This window comes from Nuphar pumila, chromosome 1, assembly GCF_984573655.1.
Source record: "Nuphar pumila chromosome 1, dmNupPumi1.hap1.1, whole genome shotgun sequence".
Lineage (NCBI taxonomy): Eukaryota > Viridiplantae > Streptophyta > Magnoliopsida > Nymphaeales > Nymphaeaceae > Nuphar > Nuphar pumila.
Window position 1 is genome coordinate 36338209 of NC_143249.1, and position 26132 is coordinate 36364340.

Genomic DNA, 26132 nt, shown 5'->3' on the forward strand with positions numbered 1-26132 from the left:
GCTTCCCTTTCAAAACAAAAAAATAAAACCAAAGGGTTTTTAAGTTTTTATTTTTTTTTTATTTGGCAAACACTTTTTTGCGCCTAGCTCACCTGCATCACTTAAGCAAGTGTGCGCGTGGAGAGAGAGAGAGAGAGAGAGAGAGAGAGAGAGAGTGGCAGAAACAGCCTTGGGATAAAAAGAGAAGGCCTTGGGATAAAAAGAGAAGGCTGGGTTCCACACACCAATGAAATGCTAGTGGTTCAAGATTCGAATTTTTGACCCCGAAACATTGATTGATACCTTCCTATATTTTATTATTGAGACAAACAAGTTTGGCACGCAACGATAAGTTAATTCAAATAGGTCATGCAACCACTCTCCATGTATAGGTCAATCTTAGTGGAAGAACCCATCAACAAAACTATTAATAGAGCACACATTTCTTGCTAGTTTCAGATATGAATATGCAATCTCCAAAGTCCTAACTCTTCTCTCTGATAAGCTCTTTCGGGAAACTGAGATTAATGTGGATTCGATAATCGAACCCATACCAGTAGTGTTGTCAATTAGCTGCAATAACCAGGCTTGGTTCTCTTGGTTGAGATCTATTCTTGAAGGGAGGCAAGGAATTCAAGCTGAATTTGTTGCTATTTCTGGAGAATTGCAGAGATTTAGGTGTTTGTCAAGCTACCCCTGTGTGTATGTGTGTTCTTTATTGGATATGGTTAAACACATAGTGGAAGAAAAGCTCTGGAAGAGCAAATTCCCTGAATTTTGACTGTATCATATTTTTCTTTTATCATTAAGCATGTTCTAATTTCCTTGATATCTCCACAAATGTAAATACGCTCTAATGTTTATTTTTCGTTAATTATATTCTTCTCGGAGGTCCTAGTTCTTTTTTTTTTTTTTTACTCGGAGAAACCACCTCAGGCGGATAGACCTAGCCGTGCTGGCTCAGCCTGCCTTACTACAGTCTGTCCATGTCGGCCTAAAACTCTGAGGGCTTACCCCTCAACCCCAGGGAGTCGCCAAGCTTCAGCTTACGCAGTGCTGATGCCCATGGGATTTGAACCTAGACTGCCTGTCTAACAGTCCAGGCCCCATGCCACTAGCCCAAACCACTTGGGTCTTAGTTCTAGCATAGAACATCGCCACCAATATCAAAATACATCATTTGAGTACAAAACTGTTGAATTGAAAATCATAGCTGCAAGTTGCATCTCTTTGAGTCATGAAATTTTAGAAAATTGTACTCCTGATTTTTGAAGCCCTTGAAAAACTGCTTATATGTCACAATCATATGATGAGAAACTCGTTTTTTTACTAAACAAGGCATGTAGATCACATCTGCAAGGTCTGATATAATTTGAAAAACAATATGAAATAGGCGATTTCTAAAGAACTCAGTACCTTTATTAGTACCAAAATATCTACCTTATAAAAAATTAATAAATTAAAAGATATTTTGTTTATCGAAGTTTTTAAGTATTACAATCATGTTAGAACCAACTATTATGTCAAACGAGTAGGTTTTTTTTCCAGTGAGAGTACATTAGTTGGACCTGTAAATGAACCATCTGAGCCATACATCTATATATGCCTGCAACTGATGGTCCAATATAGCGCCAGCATCTAACCAGAACATGCTAAGAAGATCCAGCTAGCAGCTATATGATCATCACCAATATTGAGATCAGAATGGTTGATAATTTTGTTTACTTTCTGCATGCAAAGGACAGTAGCTTGTGATAAATTAGGCCAAAAGGTGTGAAAGGTAAGCTTATTTTGATATTTTGTAGAAAAAGAAAAAGGGTGAGGCCCTCCCCACCTTACAACTTGAATTTACTTATCCCTTTTTTCCTTTGCTTATTTTATGTACAGGTCATGTTAAAAGAAAGAATATTTGAAGTTTCCAAGATACATGAGTGACCTTTGTGTTGGTCATCTAAGATGATTCAAAATTTCAAATTTTTTCATGACTATACTTTTTCTTAGAGAAGAAAGCATCAAACCAACAATAATTCCACTTTTAGCCACTTGGTGTGGATCCCACCTCTTTAAGCAACTGATAGGCAGCTTATTGGGCTAAACAAAGATGAAAGCAGAAGCCAGACCCAACACTACTCACACCCTGGATCTTGATTGTGCATTTAGGGAATGGGTGATCAAGATTGGATCATGAGAGGTTATGAATGTAATAGCAAAAGCACCAAAATGTTCTAGCCTTTATCCAGAATGGCATCGGCGGACATCGCAAACATCCAAGAACCTGATGTTTTGGATTAGTATCATGAGGCCTGATTACGACGTATAAGCCATCAAACATGAAAAATGGGCCCTACCATAACCAAAACAAACAAACAATGGACCCGTCTTGATCGATGGTCCCGCACGGCCAACGGAAAATCATGTCAGTGCTCTTGGAATCCCTCTTTATCCACTCATTTGAAGACAAAGAATCAAAATCTTTCCACTCTAGGCCATGTTCAATATCTACCTTTTGGTCTATTATTACTTTGTATATTCCCAAATCCAGTATTTTTTTCTTGATCAAAGGCATAATCACCCCAAAAAGTTAGCTTTACTTGACACAATGAATTCAATTTTAAATAATGTGAGGGTTTGGATTTGATTCATGATAGACTTAGATCTCACCAAGGAATAGAAGATTAGGTTCAGCAACCTAAGTTCAATCTTATTTCTTTTTCACGAAATTTGTGTTATAAATAATAATAAAGCTCTGTCATTAGAGGGACAGGGAATGGACAGGTGATAACACCAACACATGAACCTTGGCAATAGAGTACAGTTGAGCCAAAAGGCTCTACCTTGGCTAGGAAATAAACCTTTCTGATAACACCAACCTCATTGAATCACCTCACAAAAACTGTGCAATATCTCCAACTTATCAAGAACACACTGGGTCAGCACTCAACATCAGCAATCCTCTACCAATCACAGTTGATATTGCCAATACAAAGAACACAGTGGCCACAGTTTGTAACTTGTCTATTGGCAGGGTCTTAAGCATTATGGTATCTTTTGATCCAATACTGTGATGCCACAACCAAATTCCTGAGCACCATGATTCAATTATCCTGTGCAATGTGTGGGGAATAATGAACTTGGTCGGTTTGTGTTGAAAGTGATGACTAGGTTGGAAGATTGGGAGGGTCTAGGATTCCAATCCCACCTATTGCTTTCACTTAGTTTAATATCCACAAAAAGGTGAGCTTGGTCAAATGGAAAAATAAAATGGATGTTTGGTTTGCAAACTTGGTCATGCCTTGCATGTGATCTGTGCATCTTTGGATGCACCTGCTTTTTCTAGAAAATTTGGATAAAAGTTGCTTTTAGGAAAACTTGGATAAAAAATTGCTTTGTGGAGCATAACCGAACGGGTAAGTCAGAAAAACCCCCTATACTTCAAAATTTGTTAATGACAACATGAGGTACAAACGCCATTTTTTTCATTTTTTTTAGTTGTTATTCATGAAATTAGCCTTAGAAACATAATTTATATGATTTGCTTAGTGGGAATTGGCTCTTGAATCGTTTGATTATGACACAGGTATGTTTTTATAAGGCTTCAAAAATCAATGTCCTAAAATGTGTGATACTTTTTAGGCTCTTAAAATCATGTTTTGGTCAAAAAAACATGATTCAAAGGCCAGTTTCTACCATTTGGAAGTTGCTGAACACATCTACAAGATCTGTTTGGGTCAAAATGACCTGCTGTATGGAGATTCAGAGACATTTGTACATAATGGTGTCATTACCAAATGGTGTCCCTTTTAAGATGTTGAATGCTTTTGAGATATAAAAGCTAGCAGTTAATGTAATAAAGAAAACATTAGGTAGCCTTATGTAAATAGACGAAAAAAAGTTGGCTTTTTTGCAAATTACTTTCTTTTTGGTTTTTTATCAGATCAGAACTTAAAAAGTTAAGAACTAGTATTGTTCACTTTAGAAAAGCAAAGCCTTCTATTGATGAAAGACAAGCAAAAGGAAAATGGGCTTCCATTCAAATTTGTCACTACAGATTTTCTATTTCACACTCGATCCAATTGGAACTCTTTTCCAATGTTATCAGTGTCTGTGCGTATCTGCCTGTACGAATAGTATCGGCAGAATTTCGATACCCTGAGGGCCTTAATCGGCTATTTTATAAAAATGTAAAAGATACCAAAAAATTAATATTATTTTAAAATTGTTTTAATAGTTTTAACATGTGTCACATCATATTATGATTGACACTTAATAATTTTTTATTATTTTTGGGCCCATACAGAACGATTCAGGTGAGTATCGGGTACCGATACAGCTGAATCAGTGGCCCAACGATTCATGGATACAGATAATGACAACATTTAGGGCTGTCCTGCACCAAAATCCGCTTGATCCAATTCTCACCAACCACCAATTTGGGCTGTCCAAAAATCAGTACTCTCCGGTCAATGTGGGTATGTACCCACAAATCAGAAGCCTGAGTTAGGGGATATATGGTGACAGTCCCTAAAAGATGTAAAAAGTAACACACCCACAAAAAAGTACCACCCATGTAGACTGGTGTTCCCCCCAACATGGAATTGAGAGGCCAGGAGTAATAAAATTGTCAGCAAAATAAATGGCCATGATAGATTTTTGCCCCACCATGAATCAGGCAATCCTCCTAAAAATTTGTTGACATATTGTGGATGAGAATCCATAATATTAATGCACTGGATGCCTACCATTTAGTGGAGATGGGATCAGTCAGAGTGTATTCAGATGGTATTCCGTCAGAGCAGGACGGATGTCCGTTGATCTCAAGATGCACGGCATCGAAAACCTGTACGAATGGGATGCCCATCACTTGGTTGGTCCTCACTTTTTTTTTTTTTTTTGGAAGGACGCATCAGAATGGTTTAAAATGAATGGCTCACAATGGGCTTGTTCATTATTTTGATGGTCGTAATTCATTTTTAAAATGAACGATATCACAACGAATGCCTCTAACGGTGTTACAGACAGAGATGCATCTAACGTGATCCCAGGTTTGAAAGAGAAAAAAAAAACTCTCATAGAAAAAGAAAGTTTTGCCTATCCAAGTTTTTTATATAAGAAGTTTTTCAAAAGAAAGTTTCTCGCTGGTTTGTGTAGCATGAGTAAAACAGAGTTTGAAAATGTGAAAAAATGAGAGAGAAGAGGAGGGTGGTGGTGGTGGTGGTGGTGATGATGAGAAGGTGGGTGGTGAGATGTGGGGAGATGGTTGGTGGGGAGTGTAAAAATAAATTCTCTAGTTTGGAAACTCTTCTCAGCAAAAAAGTTTCTCTTGTTTGTAAGGGTCAAAAAAATCATAAAGATTTTTTATTTGGTATCACTTTTTCCTACATCTTTCTCGCTTTCAAACCTGCACTTAATGGGTACCAAACCAGAACTACCCACAAAGGATTTATTTGAGTTAATATTTGGCCATGATATACCATAACATCATGTCACCTTTAGAAATCTTAGGTGCAAGTTGTATTGACTCAATCGAACCTCATATATGGTCTAAATGTTAAAAATTAGCTTTTAGATCATCTTATTTAGTCAAAAAATATGATTTAATGAGCCGTGAAAATATGGTAACTAGCGAGCAATTGATTTTTTAAGCCTTCCAAAAATATGTCCGAGGAGCCAATTTCTACTAAGAAAAACATGCAGATCAATAATGTTAGGTTCATAAAAAATAAAAATATATAAAAAAAAAATTGGATGTTGTAGATCGACGTGAACAAATATAACGCCCACTTTATACGGTCAAGCCAAAATATGCTCAGTACGGTGATTGGAATCACATTGGTACTGTCGATAGTACAATACTATTTGGTCAATCAAAACCAGTTAATACATTTACCAAGATTTGCTAAATAGAAGATATTCTTTGAAAAACTTGCTAAAAGAATCAAAATCTCTTAATTTAATACACGTGCTGTGGAAAGTTTGTACCCGTACGATTGTACGATACTAAAGATTTGGAGTCTTGAGAAGCTAAGGCTTGGGAATAACATTGTTTAAAGTGACGAATAAATAAATTTTCATGATTTACTTAATTAATCACTTTATGTAAAAAGAAAAGAGAAGAAAAAGAACGAAAAAGAACACAAAGTATGCATGGTTTGGATATAGGTATCCTACGTCCACGGCAAGAGAAAAATGAGCTTTCATTATATTGGTGGTGAAACATACTTATGCTTAAATAGTAAATGACATAAAAACGTCATGGCTAAGAAATAGTCCTTAGATCAGCTTCCATACGTGATAGTCGACTACTTATCTTGTGTAACAGAATCTTTCATTTTTGGTTTGATAAGATTAGTTGTCATCATTTTAGGGTTGTCGATAACATTAGTGCTCTTCGTACGTGGACCCAATCCCTTCATATATAGAACCATATGTGGAACCGTTTTCTTTAACTGAGGTTTGTGGATAGTCTATGGACTCTTCTTCTTATCAATAACCGATGGATGTGCTTTATCAGATGTCGATAGACTTTTATTCTTATTCATAATCTCTTCATATTGAACCAACTCTTTGATGGATATCCATCGTAGTAGCCACAAATGTTGCATTTTTTCATCTATCCAATGTTGTGTTGGATTCCTCATTATCGTAAACTCTTTTAATCTCCCTCGAACTAAGCCGATTGCATATACCAAGTTTTCTTCTCAAAACTCCAAATAGAGATTTTCTCATTGCCTTGGTGAAAATGTCTCCAAGTTGTCTATCCGATTTCATGAACTTTGTAATGAGATTTTCATGGACAATCATCTCCCGAACATAATGGAAGTCTATCTGAATGTGCTTAGACCTGTTATGAAAGACTGGGTTGATAGACATGTGAAGGGAACTGATGTTGTCACAATAAAGAGTAGGTGGCTTCATAACAGGAATTCCAATGTCATGTAATAACGAAAGCAACCAAGTGAGTTCAGCGGTGGTAGATGCCATGGTACGATATTCTGCTTCAGAACTTGACCTAACAAAGTATTTTCTTCTTTGCGCTCTATGATATGCAATTGCTTCCAAAAAAAGTACAAAACTCGATAGTAGATTGTCTTATGATAGGGCAACCAGCCCAATCTGCATCATAAAAGGCATATAGCTCCAGAGTGTTGTGAGACAAAATTGTCATCCTGAAATCGATGATACCTTTAACGTACCAAAGTATTTGTTTGACTTCTTGAAAGTGTCCAATTTTTGGAGCATGCATAAACTGACTGACATAATTAACACCAAAAGAAAGTTTTGGTCTTATGATGGTGAGATATTGCAGAGAACCAACAATGCTTCTATATAGAGTTGGATATTCAAAATCTTGATTACTTTCTCAGTTCACCTGTCCCTTAGAGATCATGAACGTGTTTATGAGCTTATAATCAAGCATTTTTGCCCGTTCCAGAATTTCTTTAGTATATTTTGTTTGACAAAGAAACATACCATCTTCAATATAGACTACCTCGATGCTAAGAAAATAATGTAGGTTGCCAAGGTCTTTGACAGGAAACTCCTTTTGTAATTCATCAAAAAAAACATTAAAAAGAGTATTGTTTTTACCTGTTAGAACCATATCATCTACATAAATCAACAAAATCATGATATTCTACTTGAAATGAAAAGTGAACATTGAAGGATCTGAGACGTAGCTTGAAAAACCATATGTGAACAAAAAAAAATTCAATCTTTCGAACCAGGATCGAGAAGCTTGACGTAAACCATACAAAGTCTTATTGAGTTCACAAACACGCTCAGGGTATTTTTTATTTTCAAAACCGGGCAGTTGTTTAATGTAAATGACTTTATTCAGGGCACCATGAAGGAAGGCATTTTTGACATCTAACTGTTTAACAATCCAGTGTTTGATAGTAGCCACGGTGAGGACAACTCTAATATTGGTGGGACAAATAACAGGAGAACACTACAAGAAAAATGTGTAATGGCGACAGATGCTATCTGTCGCTAGTCCGTCGCTAATCCATCGTTGAACATGTTTACGACGGATTTTGCGATGGACTAGCAACGAATATCATTCGTCGCATAACCTTAGTCGCTAAATTGCGATAGAATTTATCTGTCGCTATATTGCGACGGATCATATACGTCGCGAATTCATCGTTAAATGATGACCGATTTGGTTATGCAATAGAATTTAATTTGTCACTACCATTCATCGATGGTTGAATATCCATCGCTAATGTCTGTCGTTAATTGGCGACGGACATTAGCGACGGCTTAAATTCTACCGCAAATTGATGACTACCTCAAATTGGCGACGGAGTAGCGACGGATAATATCCATCGCTAATTCGTAATAAAAATTTTAATTTTTTTTAAATATTTTAAAAATTGAGAAAAAATTCTTGTACAATTCATATATTCTGCTTATAAAAAATAGTACAAATAAAAAATGCATACAAATTAAATAGAAATGTTAAGTTAAGCAAACTTTAACTACCAAGTACAATCCTTGTGAAGTTATAATTAGTTACAAGTTTGTCAAACAAATTAAACAAAAAAATTTATTCCTCGCCAAGATTTTGGGCATCATCCTCTTTATTTTCTCGATCTGTCCCTTCCTCCATGCCTCCATTAGTTTCTCTATGTTGATCATCTCCATCATCCTACAAAAGAGAATCAAAATATTAGTATTTATAAACAAAACATAATGAAATAAATTATATGCAATCCATCTTATCTAATGCAACAAAGTAAATGGATGAATGACAAATGGACTAGTAATAAACTGAAGGACATCAACAAAATTATAAGAAAAAATTTATAGCAATTCAATCATGCATACCTGACGGGTACCTGAGCTCATGTTGAATGCAGATGAAGTTCTTCTGTCCTGAAAAAAGTTGCAGAACTCATTACAGATATGGTTGGGAATGGCTTTATTTAAAAAGTGTTGCATTTTGTCCCCAAGACGCTGATAAACACCATCCCAAGATATAGCAGGGTTAATAGGACGTTGGGAGTTGATGCTGGCGGGAGAACTCTGTGAGCCTGGGTTGCAGGAGGCAACGACGCATGTGGGGTTCATGTTACTCCCAAACCCGAACACAAGCCCCTTTTTGGGTTCACTGTAGCAGTCACCCATGCTGCAGGATCAAAAGACGGATGATGATTAGAGTCGTCGTCATATCGTTGTATCATTTGTTGCTCGTATGACTCCTACAAAGTAATAATTAGAATATGAAATAATAATTAAGAATTACAATATTTATGATAACATAATTCAAAGTAACTTGTATATTACAATATTTATTAATACAATAAATACATATCGTTGTCGCTCTCGCCTTCTCTGATTCAAAATCTCTCGTGCTCTTACGTTTATGTGTCTCAACAAACACATCCTTGTAAGGTACAATGCTTTCTTTTTCTGCTTCCTGCAATGTGACATGATATAAAAATTTGATTAATAAGTATGCAGAAATACTCACAAATTTGACTATATATATATATATATATATATTGATGACTTACCATTTTCTTCTGATGGCTCCCAAATGTCTTAGATCCACCTGTGTGTAGATGTGCATCGGGCATCGCTGCTCGATTTTGTGTAGCCTTTGCTGAGCGGTTTCAAAAATCATTGTTTGCCCACTTGTCGCACATGCCCTCCCAATAATCTTTCCTGACAGTAGCTGGCCCATGGCCCTTCTACTGCAGTGGATCATCTATCCCACTAGCTATTTTTTTTTTGCAGTTTTCATATTGTTTAGCATGTCGGCAAATCGATTGGCAGCCATCTTCTGCCACACTACTCTCACATCATTCTCCTCGTTTGCACTCGCGAAGCGATGGAAGGCCTATAAATACTTTCAGAACGTTAACACACATTTCAATAAAACACTGCTTGTTATGATAAATGATTGCATACCATGAATGAGGAAATTAAGTTGTCCAAGACCTCTCTCGGGTACTCTTTTCATTGTGCTACCGGTCCTGGAAGATGATGCAGTAATGACTTCGTAATTTCTCATATTACTTCTTGTTGCTCAAACCTCACACTGCACATGAAAAGATACGCATTAACAATCAACCATCAATATACATTTTTTATAAGCTAAATAGTGAACAAGCGACAATGAAATACTTACGGTCGACCATCGATATACACTATTTGAATTACTTGTCGTGGGTCACAAGGAGAAGACCTTACATCAAGCGTATATGGTTCATTTGTAGGCGAAACGACACCTACAAAACAATGAGTTAGAAATTCATATAATGTAAATTTTAACTAATCAAATATACAATTATTTAAATGATATACCTATCAAAGGAGCCCATGAAGATGAATGCTCAGACTGGCTACCACTAGGTGCTCGACGACTGTGTCCTCCACGAACTATATTCTAACAAATTAAAATATACTGGCAATACATTCAAACATTGTATTACATTTTAATGTATTCAAATCATTCTAATCATTCAAATCAAATTGAAAAAACCTTCATGCAAGACATTCAAACATTGCAAGACATTTTAATATATTCAAATAAATATAATACATTTCAATACATTCAAATCATTCAGATCAAATTGAAAAAAACTTCATGCAAGGCATTCAAACATTGCAACATATTTCAATATATTTGAATCAATACAATACATTAAAATCATTCTAATCATTCAGATCATTCATATCAAATTGAAAAAAACTTTATGCAAGACATTCAAACATTGCAACACATTTCAATATATTCAAATCAAAACAATACATTTCAATACATTCAAATCATTTTAATCATTCAGATCAAATTGAAAAAACCTTCATGCAAGACATTCAAACATTGTAATACATTTCAATGCATTCAAATCATTCTAATCATTGAGATCATTCATATCAAATTGAAAAAAACTTCATGCAAGTCATTCAAACATTGCAACACATTTCATTATATTCAAATCAATACAATACATTTCAATACATTCAAATCATTCTAATCATTTAGATCATTCATATCAAATTGAAAAAAAACTTCATGTACGACATTCAAACATTGCAACACATTTCAATACATTCAAATCATTATTATCATTCTAATCATTAATATCATTCATATCAAATTGAAAAAAACTTCATGCAAGACATTCAAACATTGCAACACATTTTAATATATTCAAATCAATACAATGCATTTCAATACATTCAAATCATTCTAATCATTCAGATCATTTATATCAAATTGAAAAAAACTTCATGCAAGACATTCAAACATTATAATATATTTCAATACATTCTAATCATTCAGATCATTCATATCAAATTGAAAAAAACTTCATGCAAGATATTCAACATTGCAACACATTTCAATATATTCAAATCAATACAATACATTCAAATCATTCTAATCATTTAGATCATTCAGATCAGATTGAAAAAAACTCCATGCAAGACATTCAAATATTGTAGCACATTTTAATACATTCAAATTATTCTAAGTATTCTAATCATTCAGATCAAATTGAAAAAAAATTCATGTAAGACAGTCAAACATTGCAACACATTTCAATATATTCAAATCAATACAATACATTTAAATGCATTCTAATCATTTAGATCATTCAAATCAAATTGTATTACAAGTTGTATTTCACTAGCTCATGAATGACTCATCATCACTTATCTGACTTTCATAGTCTTCTTCTTCCTCCTCCTCCTCTTCGTCATCATCTTCTTCTTCTTCGTTTAGCGCCCATCTATTTTGTATATCATTTGGATCACATTCTTCCATGCATGTGCCATCAGTCAATGGAGATATGACATGCATACCATGTGTGACATCGTGATCGCAAGAGAAGTCATACATATCATCTGATTGATAATATTCATCCTCTTCAGTAATCTTGTCTTTCTGTAACTGATCATACTGGCGGTATAGTTTAGACTTCACCTTACAAACTGCCCACCATTCATTTCTATCTGACATTTTTATAGTCGGATATGATGTATAGTACACTTGTTGATCTTCCAAAACTAATATGAATGGTTCATATGTTCCAAACCTTGACTTATCATTCACCTCCACAATGCCTTAGACTTTGTCGACTCTAGTTGTTGTGGGATCAAACCATTGACACTTGAATAAAGTTAAGCTATTATTTATGCCTAAGTAAGTCAACTTCATTATTTCTTCTATAATATCGTAGTAGTCATGTTCATTTTCACCATAGCTACTACCCTTGACGCACACGCCACTATTCATCGTTGACTTGTTGACACCGTAGTCTTTTGTATGGAAACGATAACCATTTACGATATACTTGTTGTAACACTGCACAACTTGGAGTCATCAACTAAGCAAAATGGGCTTATAGGGTGCATTTGATTTTGAATGTCTCAGATCTCATATATGACCACACCAAAATGGAAGAAAATTTGAGATTTAAGACTCATATTTTATTTGAATTTCACGTATTTATGACCCTAAAATTTATGAAAAAAAAGGGTGAGTTCAATTTGTAAGTTTGATTAGCCCCAAGGGGGGTTGGCGTAGTGGGATGGGGGGCTTGGATGCTAGATGGGCGGCCAAGTCAAGATTAGATACCCATGTGCATCACCCCTCTCCACAAGCCAATATATACCATAGGCTCCAAGGGCTGGGGTCCTTGCCTCAGTGTTTTACCTTCCCGGCATGACGAATGTAGGTATGGAAGCCAGTGCGACCAGGTCTTCGTGCCCAAGGTGCAGTTTCTTGGGGTTATAAATTTAAAAAAAAAAATTGTAGGTTTAATTTTCGCATAGCCAAACACAACCATAGAATTGGATTTCCCGATTATTTTTGTGGACCCCAATACAAGTTGATGTTGGTGGGTCGATCGTCATAAAAAAGAGCCAAAAAAAAGAAGGGTTCATTACATAGTTAGGCCCCAGTGGAATTCGAAGATTTGGAATTTTATGGTAGTGCGACTCTACCTGGGCCAGCCATGTGACTGGACCCCACAGAAAATGAACCCACATTTCTCCCTCAGAGAAATATTCGAAACAATGACATCTGCAACATATTTCACGATAAATCTCGTGTTAAATTAAGAACTCTTTGTAGAGAAAAATTTTATGGCAAATATTAAAAACTTAAAACTTTAATAACTATAACGAAAACACACGAATAAAAATAAAACAATAAAGTGAGAACATCCCGCTGATGCCGAAATTTTCAGATATACATAGCATTACAAAAATAAAACCTTAACCATCACATTTTATGATATTTCATTGGATTTCGGAAATGCCAACATTTAAAAAGCAGTGATAATTTAAATATCGGTAAGCAAATATCTTAGATATTTTCATAATATCGGTGACACTTTGAAGATATTTGATATATCTATGATTAAGAGGTCTTACCTTATAGACGAAGGGAAAACACACAATCTGTAGCCTACACTAGAGCAAAAATCAAGGAAAAAAACAACAGAAATAAGGGGAGGGGGGCCGAGCCCCTCCCGGGCATTCTGTAAGACAAGGAGGGGGCTCGGCCCCTCCCTGGAAAAAAAAGGCAAAAAAAAAGGGAGGGGTCGAGCCCCTCCCGCGACTCCCATAAGACAGGGAGGGTCTCGGCCCCTCCCTGACAAAAAAAAGATGGGAGGGGGCTGAGCCCCTCCCGCGACTCTCGTAACACAGGGAGGGGGATCGGCCCCTCCTTGACGAAAAAAACATAGGGAGGGGGTTGAGCTCCTCCCGCGACTCCCGTAACACCGGGAGGGGGTCATCGGGCCCACCCCGACAAAAAAATTAATGGTCGGTGTGAGCATCGGGCGTCGGCTGAAAGAGACAGAGGAGTCGGGGGTTACCTGAGCGTCGGGCGTCGGCGAAGGGGGAGGTCGGCAAAAAGCGGGGGGGGGGGGGGGGTCAGTGAAGGGGGAGAGTCGGGCGACGACCAAGGGGCGGCGGACCGGGGCCCACAGGAGGCGGACGACGGGAGGCAGGTCGGGGGCAATGGGAGGCAGGCAGGGGGGCAACGGGAGGCGAGACGGGGCTAGACGGGAGGCAAGCCAGGGGTAGACGGGAGGCGAATCGGGGAAGCACGGCGGAGACGAAACAGAAAAGAGAAAGAAAGGGGGAAAATAGGGATTTACGGGAAAATTAGTGACGGCCAAATTTTGTCGCTAAGTCATCACTATTTGGCGATGACTTAGTGTCACAATACTTTTGTCGCTGATCCGTCACTAAGTTGCAATGGATATGGCGATGGAATAAAATCCATCGCTAATCTGTTGCAACGTAGCGGCGGATTATCGACAAAATATTTTCTGTCGCTAAAATCGCAAATAAATGATATTTTAGCGACAAATATCTTTCTCTCGCTACTCCATCTCCAATTTACGACGGATTTTATCCGTTGTAAATGTCCGTCGCTAATTAGCATTTTTCTTGTAGTGGAAAAAGTCGCTTGGAAATTGATTCTTTCTATTTGATTAAAACCATGGGTAACTAGTCATGCTTTAAGTCTTTCTTAACTTTCACCAGCTTTTAGTTTGGTTTCAAAAACCCATTTTGAACCCACTATGTTCATGGACGGTTTTTATTGGACCAAGTTCCAACTGTGATTAGCAACCATGGCTGCTATTTCTTCATCCATGGCAAGTTTTTATCCCAGATGAGTCAATGCCTCTTTTATGGACTTCGGTTCGCAGGGAATAAAGTCATACAAAATATGAAGATTTAGATATTTGGGATTAGGCTTAATGATACATGTCATACTTCGGGTCACCATATGATGTGGAGTCTCTGGTTGTTTTGAAGTAGGCAAGGAAAGTGTAATGCCCCAAACCCCAACCTTGGAAATCCTAAGATTTTTAGAGAAAACTTTAAAAAAAAAAAACATTGTGCAAGCGGAAAGGGAATGGAAATTTTAGTTGAAACTTTCGGTGAATTACATGAATAAATCAAACTTAAGAACCAAATCACTTAATATAAAGTATGCTTTTGGTTTACAAAATTTGAGACTGAAAAAACATATACATCAATTTTCTATATAAAATGTCTCACAAAAATTGGGTTTTTTTTCTAAAACCAAAACCGCGTCTGTCCAAGTGTGGGTCCCAAGTCTTTGCAGTACGCCGGTCATCATCGCACATCTAGCAGTCATCACCTATATCCCCATAAAATAGGGTCAAACCTCTTGCGATGTAGTGAGATAAACCATTCACTATATACATTTCAAGAAAGTATGAAACATGATAGTAGTTATTACGTAAATCAAGAGTAAGTAGCAAACTATGGCTAACTTGATGGAAAAGTCAGAAACATGTATTCAAGGCATAAGTGAATGTGAGCATATATGTGCAACGTGCTACAAGTGCTAGAACTACAAGAATAGCCAAAGTAAAGCATCTAAATACGTATAGCAAGAAAAAACACAAGGAAGGAAACACATGTATATTTCCAAAGTAACGAAGTTAAAACATCTAATAAGCAAGGTCAACATGTGATTGGTTAGTGTTTATGTTCTTCTTGTTTACTCCTTCGGGTATGCAAAGAAAAACTCGCATTCTGTTAGACGAGCACCCAATGTCTGTTATTCAATTCTAATATGATAACTGGTGTCGCTACAGACCGAGTAACCTCATGCAGGCAGCCATAGGCTGAGAGAAGACCCTGCACAGGTATGGATTATAATCCACACTACTGCAGTAATGGAGGTACCTCAACAGGTAACCTCAACCTCTCTAACTTTGAGTGACTGGAGGCCAAAATGATGCCTTTGCTCCTTAACGTGTCATAGTAACGACCTGTTAATCGAGGTTTGTACCAACCACCCTCTCTAAGGTGGAACATTTTATGAATGGGTAACTAGGCGGCTTATCTTACTTAGGCCCGGTTAGTGGACCATAACTCACTTCGAAATGTACAGGCATTCTTGCCTTGTGCCCCCCGCAGGGAGACACGAACGTGGTCTTTGCCTGCCTATTCACGTGCTCAAGCCTCACACAATTAAGAGGAGCACGTCATCGATAAAGATGACCATAACACCATTTTATTAATTCGTAGGGGATGCTACATAACTCTATGTGAGCTCACTCACGAGAGAGGGCACATAGCCCAAAAACGACTCCTGGGAGTCCACAGTGATGATTTGGAACCGTGTAGCCACCCTAGCATGGTGTTCTTTGAGCCACAAGTGATCACATGCATGTGGTGTTCTAGCAAAACAATTCCACAATCATTAACGATACACATGAGAGGCATATTTACGCAAATAATGTATTGCATGCATAGCGTGGCATGTTTTGACATTTGTGCAACGATGTGCAAAGAGTGTAACTATGATAATTTACATGCATACCCTACTTTTATCGCGCTTACACCTCTCGTCAAGCATACTATGTGATACATACATTTTTGTGAAGTCATGCAGATGAGTGTCATGATGTGTGAAGGTGCATGTGACACGCAACAAATCGCTTGGCATCTTGCAAGAAACTATGCTTACATGCTATTTGACAATGAGTTTAGTGCAGCCTTAGCATTGGCATAGACGTGCCTCACTCAACCATCATTTTTGCATACGCTCATAACTCATGCTATCGTAATTTGATAGCAAAGGGCAGCGAGTACGGGCTGCTACCCAATCCATTTGTTGTACGGATGCCGATAAAGGTGAGTTGCCAATGTGTACCTGTAGCCTCCAACAAGTGTTGCCATGCCGGTTGCAACTAAGGTGGCAAGGCACCCACGACAAGCACACTGTCCAAGTGCTTTCGCACGCATGTTTTGCTGCGGCAAAACATACAGGATGCTTGCATAAAACAAAGAGGCAACACAGAAGAAGGATACGCAGAACATCGCCGCTGTCCTGGTGCTCACAGCATGACTCAGACCGAGCATCGAGTCGGGCGCTTGTGTGCAGTGAGCCACTAGGCTCGCTGACCAGTCTGCTACAGCAGACTAGTTTCAAATAGATATGGAAACTGCATGGCTTGCAAGTATGGTCATGTTCGGACTAGCTTTGTAGCAAAAGAAGTCAGTGCCCTGGGCACTGACTTTACCTGCAGTGAGGTGCAAGGCTCTGCCACTGAGCAGACCCTAGCAGGCTTGGCTGTAGGGGATGCTGCAGTAGGCTTGTTGGCAGCCTATGCTGATATAGACTGAGTTAACTCAGTCTGCCAGCAACCAGCTGACAGGTCTGGACCTGGTATGGTCCAGACCCTGACCTCATTGACCCTGTAATTGAGTGAAGGGTGCACTCAATTGCGAGGGTAGGGCTCAGCTCTGCTAGGGCAGCCAAGACTGCTTCTGCACCCGAAAGGTGCGTGCAGTTCTAAACCGAAAGTGGAAGGGGGTGCGGCTGGACTGGGCCAGCCTGTTTCACCCGAACCCAAACCGACATCATGTCATCTGGACTAACTCAGGGTGTTGCGGCACCCTATCAGCAGAGACATCCGAAAGAAGAGGGGGAAGGGGGGGATGCTGGCAATTTGGGTGGCATCAACAGCCTGACTGGTCTGAACCGAGTGCGGTCTAGACCGAGTCTGTCTTGGCCAGAACAACTACAGTCGACTACAGCCTTCCTGAACCCAATAAGTCATGGGTGGGGCTGCAGTGATGTCTCTAAAGCAGTGCACCATGGGGTGCAAGGTAAGGCAGCAAAGCTGGGGGGAAATGGACCCCTAACTCCTCCGAGCAATGCCCTTGAACGTAGCTTGGCCTGGATGGGTGCAGGCTGGCAACCATTGGCCAACGCCGAACCCAACAAAGGGGTGTAGCTACCGAGTTCTAACCCAGTCTGGGCCTTCATCGCTACACCAAAACAATATGTTTTGGGCAGCCTTGAAGTACAGCCATAGTGAGGCAGACCTTAGGCTGCCGACAACGAAGAGAGGGGAGGTGAAGAGGTGTCGGAAAGGGCTCCCATGGAAGAATGTCGAGCTTCCAAACTGACCCCCAACAAAAGAGAGAGGAGGTAGGACCGAACCATGAGAGAGGTTGGTTCTACGCTCACCTGCAACCATCTTTCTTCTTCTCACGGTTAGAAGGAAACAAATCACAAAAAAAAAATGAAAAATGAAACCGAAATGAAACAAAAGCATGGAACATAATCGATGTTTGCAAGGTAGTTCCAAACAGAGAAAGCGATAGACAAACAAAATGAAATCATGAATGGAAACATGCAAATGATGATCTTTAAAAGAAATGGAAAATGGAAATGAACATAATGAAATCTTTTCTCACCTTTTGAAGCATGAAATAAAAAATATGGTTTCCCCTTTCGTTTAGAGGGTAGAAGAGAGTCGTGATTGGTACCCTCTTCTACACAAAAACGATGAGGAAGGTGAGAAGGTAGGCTCCCACATTGGAGGAGAGGCGAGGAAGTGTCCACAATTTTTGAGAGAGAGAAAAGTGTGAGAGAGAGAAGCTCCCATGGTTGGAGGAGAGGAAGAGAGAGAGTGTCTCCAAAAAAATGAAAACACTATTAGTCTCTCCTCCCAAATGTGACTCTTTTTAAGGGATTAGGGTTTGAAATGTGCGGTGGGGATTCATTCTCCAAAATAAATGGTGGAGATGGTGCTTATGCCCTTCTAGGGTGTGACACTTCTGAAATTTTTCAAAGTAGCCTCTTCCATGGCCAATCAAAATATAACATTTGAATTAGTTTTGAAAATCTTTCAAAACTGCCATCACCCAGCTTGGTGGACTTTTCCTTCGTTTTGGTATTTATTACATGGCTGCCCCTGGCCTTCTTTCTGCGAGCCAAGGTGCACCAACTTGGGGCCTCCTTGTCGACGTGGGTTGCACCCTGAGTGCTACCGATGATTTTCGGGAAAGCTTCACTCAAGAGGACATTAGAGATTACTTCTAAATCAAGCGTCGAAATTGTGCCAATGTCTTGACGAGAGTGGAAGGTTAGAAATTGCCTTTCAAGTCCTATGTTTACGAGTCTCAACTAACTCGAATGATAACAGTCACTTTGTAACAGGTTTTCATCAAAATTTCTTTAAAATTTTATGGGTCTTACAGAAAGAGTCATACGATCGGCTGGATCATCGTCACTAGTATGAATTGGCTAATCCATATCAATAGGAATTGACATTCATCAGTAGCAAGGATAGTGGTGTCATGATCGATCCTCTCAGTACAACCAGGAGGTTGATTGATGTCAATCTCTACTCTAGTGTTGTCAGAAGCGGGGCTATCAAAACCTTGCATATTCTAAAAAATTTGATCATAACAAGTAACATTGCGGGTGTCAATGGCTAATAAATCTTTAGTGTTCTCGATGAATTTGAGATTACTATCAGTATCCCAGTTTTCAAAAAAGCCTTCTTGATTCCATTCCTCACTAACAGAAAATTTGTCGGGAATATTATCAATTATATATAATGAGGCCGGGTCCTAATAAGGCATATTATACTCATCAAAGATAATATGTCTCGATATGGATATACGCTCAGTAGCAGGTTGGAGACACCTGTATCCTTTATGTTGTACGCTATATCAAAGAAAAACATAAGAGATTTGGGTTTAAATTTATTTTGTCCATAGTCTCTCAAATAAGAAAAGCATCGTGATCCAAAAACCCAAAGACTCGAATAATCTGGATGTGATCTAAACAAACAAAAATAAGGAGAGTCCATGTTTAAATTGGAAGAGGGTAGAGGATTGATAAAAAAAATGGTCGTAGAGAAAGCTTCAACCCAATATTGTTTTGGCATAGAACTGTGAAAAATCATCATAAGTCTCAATTCAGTGATGTTACGATATTTTTTTTGTCACACCATTCTGTTGAGGGGTCATAGGACACGATATTTGATGTCTTATATTGATTTCATCAAGATACTAAACAAATTTGTGATTAGTAAACTCACCACTGCCATCTGATTGAAAAAAATTATTTTTTCTTTCAAACTGGCATTCAACATACTTATGAAAGTGAACAAAACACTCAAAAATTGAGACTTTCGCTTTAAGGAATATATCCATGTGAATCTAGTATGATCATCTATAAAAATCACATAATAGTGATAATTATCGCAGGACAAAATGAGAGTTGGTCCCTATATATCAAAATGTATCTTTTCAAACGGTTCTAGAGTTCTATTATTAGAGTCCAAAAACAGTAAGTGGCAAGCCTTACCAAGCTAACAACTAGCACATATGTTGTTTTTATTACCGAGAATAACATCAATAAATTAATTTTTATTCAAGAATCTCATGGTACTCATTTGAGGATGTTCAAGTCGTTCATGTCATTTTTTTTTTGAAACCTTTCTGAATCAAGCGGAAAAAAATACCTCTGGACTTCCACCAAGAGTATAGAGATCATTTTTTCTACTCTTCTTGGTCACTATTCTCTCTATTTTTTTGTTCTTTATCATACATTTAGATGAAGAAAATTCAAAAATATATGGCAAGTCCCTTGTTAGCTGACTCACAGACACAAGATCTTTCTTGAGAGAAGGAACATATATGACAATTTGTAAAGGGATGAAAACAAAACTAACATTTATATTGGTGCTTCTGGTGTGAGTGATAAGCATTTTTTCACCATTCCCTACCATCACAAGATCATAACTAGTATAAGGTTTCATGTTAAGTAATTTACCTGAGTTTTTGAACATGTGTGTTGTGGCTCCAGTATCAGCAAACCATTCAACACCCTGACCTTCTTTTATCGTCATTGCAGCCAAAGCTTGAGGCACATCTTTAGGTTGGAAAGTATGATTGAAACGATTGATGCATCTCAAAGTGGAGTGATTTTTCTTATTGTAAATTTGACAAACGATACCTGCTTCTTTTCATTTCTTTTTGTCATTTTATATTTGAGGTTTGCTAGTTTTCTTAGAATTATTAGAATTTTTATTTTGAAAAAAATGCCCTTTTGAGTTAAACTTGAAATTGTTATTTTCATGCCCTTTTCCTTTGTTTGATGCATGTTGTCCGTAGAAAGCCATTTGTGGCTGATTAGCCTCATGCATCTTGTTTCTCTCTTCACGACTTTGCAAGAGAGGAATAATTTTCTTATATGAAAGAATGGACGGCTTTAACATGATCATTACAAACGACTCGTATTCAGGACCAAGCCCTTGTAATAACCAAAAAACCTTTTTGTCATCTTGGACAGGTTTGTTAATGGCCACAAGATCATCGCAAATATACTTGAATTTTTTAATGTAGGAGTCGATCATGTCTGTACCTTTTTTTATAATCGTCATTATGTGTATAAGGTGAAACTCCTTTTCTTGAGATTCCTGAGCGAAGGTGTCGACCAATGTCACCCATATTTCCTTTGATGTCTCTAATCTGAAAACTAGTTCGATAACACTTTCGAACAAGGTTTCAGTGGTCCAGCCTTTCAAAAGGTCATCCAATTTTTTTCAAGCCAAGTACTGGAGATTGAGAACCTCCTTCAATTCAGAATTAGCATCAATGTTAATATAAATTATTATAGGCGGTATAGGTGTCTCATTGGAAAGAAACCCCTACATGTCTTGACATTCAATCAAAGTCATGATTTGGGTTCTCCAAAAAAAAAAATTAGAATGAGACAACTTCAAGAAAATAAAGTTTGACACATTCAGTGTTGCATTGCAGGATATGGGTAGATCAACGTTTGAGGTACAGAGGAAGCTATGGAAGACGAGATGCACAAATCACCTCGATGGCTCTCATACCATAAAAAGAAAAGAAAGAGAACACAAAGTATACGTGGGTGGTTCGGATATAAGTATCTTACGTCCACAGCAAGAGAGAAATGAGCTTTCGCTATATTGGTGGTGAAGCATACGTATACTTAAATAGTAAAAGACATAAAAACATCATGGCTAAGAGATAGTTCTTAGATCGGCTTCCATATGTGATAGCCGACTCTTTATCTTGGGCAACCGAATCCTTCATTTTTGGTTTGATAAGATTAGTTGCCATCATTTTAGGGTTGCCGATAACATTGGTGCTCTTCGTACGTGAACCCAATCCCTTCATATGTAGAACCATTTTCTTTAAATGAGGTTTGTGGATAGTCGATCGACTCTTCTTCTTATAAATAATCGATGGATGTGCTTTATCAGATGTCAGATAGACTTTTCTTCTTATCGATAATCTCTTCATGTTGAACCAACTCTTTGATGAGTTGAGATTTCATATCCACCGTTGTAGCTGCAAAATGTTGCATTTTTTTTCTCTATATCCAACGTTCCTCGTTATCGTAAACTCTTTTATTATGTGCCTATATTCATTAATCTTGCTATCTTTTTATCCCACCCTAAACCAAGAGGTCTTTCTAATCTTATCAAGAAACTTGAGATAATATGAGGTATTATGTTATAGAACTTATCCATAATTTTTCATATCCAAAACACAATAGATAAGAGTTAAGGACTTTGGACATTATTTATTTGGATGCCCAATAAAGTTAATTGGATATCAATTCGATCGTTTAGCTTTTATTAGATTAGTGTGGATCCATAAAAATCACAAAAATTGGCAAACAACCAAGGAGGGAGCCCATGGATCCTCTACACTTCGGATCCACCTTCATCCTTCCTTTGATCACAGGCTAGGCTACCAGTATGGTCAGCTGCATTTCTCGGACTCTTTTGGAGCTCGACATCTCCCGTGTCTGCGGCATTCTCAGAATCGTAGCTCGCATGCACGCCATACAAAATGTACATTGTGACCGCGAGCGCCGAGAAGAACCCGAACCGAACGTAGGAGGCCCGACTCAGGGACCCCAACAAGAACACATTAAGGAAGACCGACATCGCCGGGATCCACGGCATCAGCGGCACGCCCCAGAATTCAGGCTTCCGTGCCTGCGATGCGGTCCAGTGAAATATTTGGAGCAAGACGACCGCAGCAAGCCCAAACCCGCCGAGGACCAGGGTCCGGACCTGGCCAGCGGGGCAGAGCTGCCAGGTCAGGGTGAAGGCGACGGACAGGGCAGAGAAGATGAGCAGGAACGTCACTATCTGACACGTGTCGCTCTTTTCTTGCGCCACGTATCGTCGGTAGATGACCGCGTTGGCGACCATGTAAAAGACGAAGAGGGTTCCGATGGCGACCAGGTCGAGGAGGACGCTCAGATCTGTTATTACGGCGATCGTGGCCGTACAAATCCCTGAAGAGGAAGACCGGACAGCAGCTTCAGAAATAACCCCAGTGCAGACAAAATATTTCAAGTTTTCAATTTACTAAAATACCCCTGTTAAGGTACTAAAATGTCAACCTACCACAGAAGAAAACTTTTGTGAAGTCTACCACCGAGGTGGTGTCCCATGTGGTAAGCGGGGTCCTGTGCCAAGCTGAAGGCCCAGGTTCGAATCCCTCTGTCACATGGGGCTTAAGAGATTATCTGGTAGGGATCTGCCTCGTAACCCCAGCTTGCCTTTCAGAAAAAAAAAAAAAAACTTTTGTGAAATCTTCAAGAATCCCAAAAGGAAAAAAAAATGAGGGTTTTTTTCGGAAATTCAGTTAAAGGCTTCTTCAATGTACAAAGCGTCGTACAAACGAACCCCAGAAGTGGAAAAGGAGATAAGGGTAATTTCGTCATAAATTTTTACAAGGAGGCAAAAATAATAAAGACGCAGTTACGAAGCTCTCACCGAGAAAGAGCGAGGCGTTGATCGGCGTGGCCGTGCGAGGGTGGACCCGAGCGAACCAAGACGGGATGACGCTGGACCTCCCGATCACGCACAGGTACCTGGCCTGACCCAGCATGGACACAAGCAGCGACGTCACGATCCCAAGGCTCGCACCCACCCCCACCAGATTCGACATCCAGCCCCACCCTTCTATTCCTCCGAATGCCGTCGAGAACGGCACGTCAATATTAATCTGTCGATAAACTTTTTCAAATTCAGTCAATTTTACTTTTATATGGGTGTCACTAACACTTCTTTTCTTACTGAAATTCAGCTTCTTGTGGCATTGCAGTAACTGTTTCAACTCACCGCATCATAAGGCATGAGCATAGACAGAGCAGCGGCCATGAGGCAGTAGAGAGCCGTGACGATCACTACCGAGCCCGACACCCCGATCGGGATATCCCTGGCCGGGTGCTTCACCTCTTCCGCCATTGTTGAGACAGCGTCATAGCCGATGTAGCTCAAGTAGACCATGGCCGCGCCGCTGAAAACGCCGCTCGCGCCGTAGGGAAAGAACCCGCCCGGTTTAGCCGGATTTTTCGGGTGCGCCAAGTTTCTGGAGCTCCCCTTTGCGAACCCGACGACAATGATGAAGACGATGAAGAAGATGTGCAGCAGAGTGAGCACCATGTTCAGAATCGAGCTCTCCTTGGTGCTGAATAAAAACCCAAGAAAATTTAAGATAAAATCAATTAGAACATTAAAACAACTTAAAAATGAGTTGCTAGGAAGAAAAAATGATGATTCTAGTTATGATTTGATACGATAGTAAATTTATTTCTTAGAATTGACGATATTGGATGCGGAAACCGGCGAAAATTACTTGTTTTATTGAGAAACTGATCATTTTGATTGAATTCATATAAAAAACAAAATTTTTCGCGTCCCTGTTCGAGTCTTACCCATAACATATACAGAGCGTGATGATCAAGATGATGGCGACGGCGATGAGGTCGAGATCGTCGTAATTTTCCGGCAAGCGGGAGAGCTGAATCCTCCAGGCGTTGGGTGAGGAGTTGCCGAAGATGGTGGCGAGGTAAGAGGTGAAACTCCGGGAGACAGCGGCGTTCGAGACAACGTATTCCATCAGCAGGTTCGCGCCCGTCATGAACGCCGCGAATTCCCCTGAAGAACAACGGGAAAACAGAGAAGTGAATGAGCAGGATACGAATCTGGGATCGAATTCGAACGGGAAAGACTCCGGCCGACGGGGACGGAGAGGAAACGGGGGTTACCGAAGGTGACGCGGAGGTAGCTGAAGGCGCCGCCGGCGACCGGCATTTCGACCGCGAACTCGGTGTAGCAGAAGGCGGAGAGGAGGGCGCAGAGGCCAGCGACGGCGTAGGAGAGGACGACGGCCGGCCCGGCCTTGTGGGCTGCGGCGGAGCCCACGGTGACGAAGACGCCCGCGCCCACCATCCCCCCCAGGCCCAGCCCCACGAGGTCGTGCCACCGGAGCTTCCTCTGCATGTCGGAACCGGACCGGGCCCGGACGCTGCTCATCTCCTCCAGCGTCGTCGACGCCGCCCCGGCACGCCGGGCCAACCTCGCCGGCGTCTCCAGCAGGGCGGAGCCGTAAGCCCGGAGGCTCGAGAAGGAGCCATCGCTCGTGGCCATCAGAAGCTCTCTCTCTCTCTCTCTAGAGAACTTTGGGTTTCGGTGTTTGGGGGCGTATTGGGCTTTATTTATGGATTCAACTCGTTTTAAAGGGCTCGGAATTTACCGGAAAGCCACTGTTTTGAGGTCATATATCGTTAATGCCCCCACTACTTTATGTTCCAAGCTATAGTCGTGAAAGCAAAAAATTTTAAGATATCACACAAGAGGAAGCAAGGAAAGCAATACGGATGTGAATGGTTCGGGTTCGGGTCATATGTTGCCAATATCAAATTCAACTGATTGGATATTGATTAATGACTCGGATTCAGATGGGGAAATGTTAATATCAAATCCTACAATGGATTCAGTCTTGAAATCCTCAAACCGAATCCCCATCCGATTATTAATCAAATTCAGTTTTATTAACCGAATCCAACTAATCGGATTTGAATCAGGTTGGATTTCAGATATGTCTGGTCTATTGACATCCCTAAAAAACAAAACATGTATTTTTGTTTAAATGCATTTTGTTAAGTTTTTTGTTGAATCTCATATATATAATGGAACATATTAGGCCCCATTTTTTGTTCTGTGCCATAGGTTTTAAGTGTTTTATGATAGATCTGAACCGTTAGATGTGTTTAGCATGCTCGATTTAGTAGGAATCAACTCTTAAATCATATTTTCGACAAAAAACATGTTTTCTGAGCCAAGAAAAATTAGTACCTTCGTAGCCATTGATTTTGGATCACCAAAAAAACCTCAGATTTCGATGATTCAAAAGCCAGTTTCCACTAAACAAAACCTATAAATCACATCTGCAGCGTTAGACGTAATAAAAAATACTTAAAACTATGATTTTTTAAAAGGGGCCAAGAAACGCATTACTATATATATATATATATATATATATATATATATATATATATA

General features: G+C 39.3%; 1 protein-coding gene across 1 annotated transcript; it reads right to left on the reverse strand.

The window, feature by feature from the left end:
• Positions 1-22475: 22475 nt before the first annotated feature.
• LOC149848689 (cationic amino acid transporter 7, chloroplastic-like) lies at positions 22476-25220 on the reverse strand. Its single transcript, XM_090005037.1, has 5 exons — positions 24839-25220; positions 24506-24728; positions 23910-24258; positions 23562-23793; positions 22476-23077 (listed from the first exon to the last, which is right to left on the reverse strand). The coding sequence occupies exons 1-5, from the start codon at positions 25218-25220 to the stop codon at positions 22476-22478; spliced, it is 1788 nt and encodes a 595-aa protein (XP_089861163.1).
• Positions 25221-26132: the final 912 nt, after the last annotated feature.

What these genes read in the sequence shown, in the direction of transcription:
- LOC149848689 (XM_090005037.1), bottom strand. Translation starts at nt 25,220, where the DNA reads ATGGCCACGAGCGATGGCTCCTTCTCGAGCCTCCGGGCTTACGGCTCC. An exon ending in CTACCTCCGCGTCACCTTCG is followed by an intron (nt 24,729 to 24,838) that starts GTAACCCCCGTT and finishes GTTGTTCTTCAG; the next exon opens with GGGAATTCGCGGCGTTCATG. An exon ending in ACGCTCTGTATATGTTATGG is followed by an intron (nt 24,259 to 24,505) that starts GTAAGACTCGAA and finishes GTTTTTATTCAG; the next exon opens with CACCAAGGAGAGCTCGATTC.